Here is a 5,855-nt window from a genome sequence, read left to right on the forward strand (position 1 = left end):
TAAAAATAATAAAAAAATACTAATTACATATTTTATTAGTGAGAAAGTATGATTCAAACAATAATCTTATAAAATTAGTTTTAGAAATTGTGATTCTAATTTGAAAGACACTTTCAAGTTTCAAGTGTCATACTCAAGGTCCATTAGGATTATTACAAGTTTTGTTGTTTTAAAATATAATTTTTAAAACAAAATATGTTTAACTAAAATGAAATTGAGATAATTTTTAATTTAATTTTAAAACACTATTAAAACCAACAATAAAGGATTTACAAATTTTGTTTTTAATTAAAAAAACATTATCTTTATATTTGACAATAATCCTTCTTGCCAACACAGCAAGCATTGACATAACTTCTCCCACTACTATTATCAACACCGCTGCCACCATTGTAATTCCCCTCCTTGCCATAGCGGTCTTCCTCCTTTTTCTTTATTGCTCGGAAGTTTTATATGATGTTGATTTCAAGATCCTAAGCCTAACATGTCATGGCCGATTGTTCTTCTATCAGCCCTCTACGCTTCCGCAAACGCGGGATTCACAGTCAAAGAATAGAAAAACAAATATTGATAATTACATCATCTAATGAATATTAATTACGTATAGAATATACGGCAATTACATCTTGTAATGGTTATTGAATATCAAAGCGGAATTTTGATTGTTTTCAGCACACCAGCTGCTATTGGAATGGTGTTTAATTTTCTCCTATAGTGTTTCCTGCATTTGAATACTCCCATTGTTAAACAATAATCTTAGTGAAATCTCATAAGCAGAAAATACGGCAGCATTTACGAGGAACGCTCTGGCAACTGTAGTTCCTAAACCCCGCCATAGCACACCGTATCCTTCTGCGTTAACACTCTTTTTGAAACAATCTATAATGCCTTTGTACTTTATAGAAGAGGGTGTTTGAGCCTGTAGTCTTGTCTTTACAACATCAAAAGGGTAGCAACTAATCCAACTCGTCACCCCTGCTAATCCTCCTGCTATCAACATGGTATCCAAACTCTCTTCACCACTTTTTCTGCAACCTGGGTGAAGCTGTTCCCTCATGTATTCGTATGTCCAGAAGTATAAACCATGAGAAGGTCCATCCCTCATCACTGTGAGACCAAGTCCGCGATAGATTCCTCTGAGGCCTTCTTTTCTCCATATATTTTTGGCGAGTGTCAAAGAACCTTTTACAGATTCTGTCATCTTGCCTCCGTTTTGCAGCTGAAGTTGAACTTTGGTCAACTCCACAGGGGATATTAATAGACTTTGGAGAACCCCGGCACCCGTTCCTCCTAAAGCAACACCCTTGTAGGAAGGAGGGTCTTTAGCAAAAACAGATGAGTCAAATACCCTTGACAGAACTGCGTACGTTTGGAAAACCATTGCATTCTGCCACCATAATACCAATAATAATCAAAATGTGAGACAATCAAATTTAGATGCACTTTTTTGTATTAAGTAGTCAAGACAAATAAATAAAGCAAACAGTGACATATAACAGGCCTATCTACTGGGTTATACTCTAACACACCGTTCACATAATGACATAAAACAATTCAAATGATTCATTTGAAGTTTCAGTAGCCTTGAACCCAATGGCACCCACAAACTACAAGTATTGTTTTCAAGCATCTCAATATTTGACATCATGGAAAATGGAAAATCATTGCTGGCAGTGCTTGAAAATAAAAATAAACATGATTGATAGACATCTAATATGTTATTAAAAAAAAATGATAGGTATGATTGAATTTATGATGGAACAGAAAAGAAAAATAGAGAGAAATATAAAACGTGTTATTGAGATGTTTAAAATTAAAAAAAATTAGTTAGATATCATTACTCGAAATAAAACTCCTCCTGACACATCTTGAACCAAAATTTTGGGAAGACAAAATAAATTTCAATGCATATCTTTAATATGCGATATCATATTAAGTTGCTATATAAATGAGAAAATAAAATTATCAATTACATAAGAAATAATAAATATATTATTTACATAATTATTACAAATAAAAATAGATAAAATCTATTAACATCTACTTGAACATGCATGTAAACTGTCTTAACTCAAGAAAAAAATGATAAGTAAATATATATAATATGGTTAATATATATTGTATATATTAATATATTATTGCATAAAAAATTTGAACATTAAGATAGAAAACATTATATAGGCTTAAGCATTACATATTTTAGAAGGAAAGAATGACTATTTTATCAAAATAGAGGCTGCCCAACAATAACGTCAAGATGGAAAACGAGAGCAATAACAATGCTTGAAAAGTTAGTGGATCACTGGATTTATATCAAAACAGAAAAATAAATTGATAATACAATTGAGATAATATATATATATATTAAAAAATAACTAAAGAAAACAAAAACACATATATACTTACGAAGGTAAATCGTACAAATATGAAAACAAGTCTATTGAAATTGTTAAAATTAAGTTACATGTTAGGTGTTCAGAGAATAAAAAAATGAGAAAAAGAGAGAAACAACTAATATGTAAGTTTGTGTAAAGTAAAAATATATCAGAAATATTTGAAAATGTTAAAATTATAATTGACCCAAAGAGAATAATAGATGAATTTTCAATTTTCTTTGAAAAGAAAGAGCTTTTGTGTTAAATTATAAGTTAATTTTTGTTGCCTTAATGTTTTAGTTTATCACGGAAAGAAACCTGGCAAAATTCAACCAGAAAATAAATAAAACTTAATCAAAAATTATTTTTTTTTTCTAGGGATCAAACCCAAATAATACTCAATACTATTTAATCTTAACTTTAACATATTAATTACTTGTATTTAATCACTTGTTAAATTATAAGTTAATTAAGTTAAGGTAAAAGAAATTAAGTATTAGAAATAATTAATTTTTTTATTAATCATATTATTAATTTATTATAGACATATATATATATATATATATATATATATATATATATATATATATATGATAAGTTTGAAAGACTTAGGGGCCGGGGAGCAAAGAATGGCGTATAATAGGTCATTATCCATAGGATTATATTCTAACCAGTAATATACAAACAACCCATCAATACCTCTCATTTTCCTTTATCTCTCTCTTCCTATCACTAAAAAATCTAATCATACCTCGATATTTTGTACTCTCTTTCTAAATGTTACATAAGAATTTGAGGATGTCCATTAAACTTTTTCCTATTCTAAGACACTCACACAGATGATTCCTTTCAAGTTCCAATAGCCTTGAATGGCCCTATTGCTATGGCCCAATGCACCTACAAACTATAAGTAATACTACTATATTTATTCCTATATATAAGTGCTCGTTCCCGTACATTTGCACATTGCACTGGTCGATGTGGTAGGTGGGTTAAAAAAAATGGTTTCAAGCATCTCAAGATCGGATACCATGAAAGATGGAAATTCATTGCTGGCAGTGCCTTTCGGATGTGTTACAACTTTTGTGTCGCAGAAAATAAAACACTTGGAAGTTGGAAGTGATCGAATGATCAACTGTCTAGTAAATCACTAGCAAACCGCAATCATAATTTTGTGTATCCTCAAATTGAGGCATATTGGAGTAGAAGTCATCTTCATTTCCTACCTTACCTAAGTAGATCACTCAGCTATTGCCTCATCCTAAAATTTAATTTAATATTGCTTGAATTGGAAAAACGTTGGGTACGAGTCAGAGTCCTTATTCCTTAACACCTTATCACCTTATCCTAATGAGTAATGATTCTTCAACAAATTCAAAAGCAAAATAAAATAAAAAAAAGTTTTTATCCAATTGCTTTCTTTTATCAGAAAAATAAAACAAAAAAGTTAGAATCCTACGGCATACCAAAATCGTAAAAAGCTGGGGAGGCGGAGAATGTTAAATGAAATAATCTAGATTAAAAATTGGTTGATAAGATACGATTGAAAATTAAGATAAACACCCACGTAAATCCGATTCCCTTGAATTCCACTGCAATTTTATGAGGGTATATGTGGATTTAAAAGAGAGAGAGAAATAACATAAACAAAGTTTGATGAATGAGACCAAAATGACCTGAAAAGTAACGGAGGCTAATGGTGCGCCCATGCCACGGTACAAAGAAGTTGGTCCTTCCCTAGACACCATTTGTCTAAGGATTGTGAATGCAGAGCCATTTTTCGAGTTTTGTAATCTGATTCGAAGAGTATCAAGTGGATAACCTGAAATTATACCAGCAATGCCTCCAAAGCCACCTGCTACAAACTCTCTTCCCGAACCGCTTGCAAGAAATTCTGGCCAGAAATCCATTTTCTTCTGCTCTCATTCCTAAAAACTTTATATCAGATAGCTAGTCTCTGTTGCTTTTTTTGCTTACACAATGAATCAAATACCACTAGTGTAATAAGCTATTGAGCTAAAACGCCCTCCTTTGGCGTTTCTATCTATAGTTTGGCAAACCCGAAATGTGATATCTTTATGTGTCAAGTTAATGATAGGAACCTTTTTTTCACCTTCCCATTTCTTGTGAGATGGAAAAGAAACAGAGAACTCCGACCTCAGCTTTTGAGTATAGGCCAAAACAAATGTCACCGGTGGCAATTTTGTTTTGCTATTTTGTACTGCAAGAAAAAGGCCCCACCAATCAATCTACGTACGTTACCAATACATGATTTACACGTGGAAAAATTTAATCGTGCCCGATGTTGTTGCTTCTAGCCTAGTGTTCAGCAACTTTTTGGAATTGATTTTGGTGCCCCCACCCCACATAAACAGAAACAGATATTAACAATGACTGAGGGAATTCAGTTCAAGGTGAAGATAATTTTATCTATCAACTACCACTACTGGAAAATCTCGTGACATGAAGCCTTGAACCTTGGAAGTTGGAACAGCACAAGTGGGTTGTAGAAATCTTTGTCTTTGTGTGTCATGTTGGGGCTTGATTTTTTGAAAAGCTTGAAAGATTCAGGTTTCTTAAATGTTAGGCCCAATGTGGCATCACCTTCACTGCCAGCAGATTTGGGCAATTGGATCAGGTACAACGGCACCTCATCATGCAATCACAATCCAAGGGTTAATTATTTATTTTAATATTTTTGTCATTAAAAAAAAAAAAAAGGAGAGAAAGGTGAGGATCGTGATCCCAGAAGTCTGTATATTGTGACTTATAAGATGTACCCATACCAGAAAGGTGCATTAGGGACTCCAATAATAATATTATTATTTATTTGTTACAATATTTATTATAGTAATATATAAGTGACCATAGTGAGAAAATATAAAGTGGCCATTTTATTTTTACGTTATTTATCACGATGTCTTTACCATATTGAGTTTTATGGCTTAGTACTTTAGTCGAATTCATCAATATTTTTCACTTCTTCTACTTTTTTTCGTTCCGGCTGTTCCTGCCAAGTAGGAAGAATCATTTGAAAAGAAATTGGCCAAAAGATAATAAGGTTTTTGTTGGGGTCATCTTGAAAAAAAAAGTGAAAAGAAAAATAGTAAGGTTTGTTAGGTAGACAACTTTTAATAACCTCTTCATTCGGGGTCATTCAACTTTAGAAATTGCATATTAAGTTGATTCCAAGTCATAATAATATCATTCATTATTTTCACATGCATCTTATCCAATTTTATGGATGTTCCGTAAACGTAGCCTCCATTGAACATTTGGACTGACTTGTTGAATTCACTTTCTACGAAAAAGAACACAAAACTGAAGCACAGGGAAATTAATTATGTGTATCAAAATGTAAGAAAAAAAAAGGATCTACTAGAGTCAGTTATATTAATCCATTAGTTCCCTTTGTTAAATTTGATGGAATGGCGCATGGCACATTAATTTAGTGACGCGGAATCAAATTTTCCAACCCAA

The 5,855-nt window shown here is 32.0% G+C and overlaps 1 protein-coding gene across 1 annotated transcript; it reads right to left on the reverse strand.

Annotated features, from left to right (window-relative positions):
• Positions 1–363: 363 nt before the first annotated feature.
• On the reverse strand, positions 364–5,364 carry LOC100791536 (mitochondrial arginine transporter BAC2). The gene is made up of 2 exons (XM_003533004.5): positions 4,052–5,364; positions 364–1,387 (listed from the first exon to the last, which is right to left on the reverse strand). Exons 1-2 carry the CDS (start codon positions 4,283–4,285, stop codon positions 710–712), a joined length of 912 nt encoding a protein of 303 aa, XP_003533052.1. The 5' UTR covers positions 4,286–5,364; the 3' UTR covers positions 364–709.
• Positions 5,365–5,855: the final 491 nt, after the last annotated feature.

The sequence above is a fragment of the Glycine max genome, chromosome 8, assembly GCF_000004515.6.
Source record: "Glycine max cultivar Williams 82 chromosome 8, Glycine_max_v4.0, whole genome shotgun sequence".
NCBI classification, from domain to species: Eukaryota; Viridiplantae; Streptophyta; class Magnoliopsida; order Fabales; family Fabaceae; genus Glycine; species Glycine max.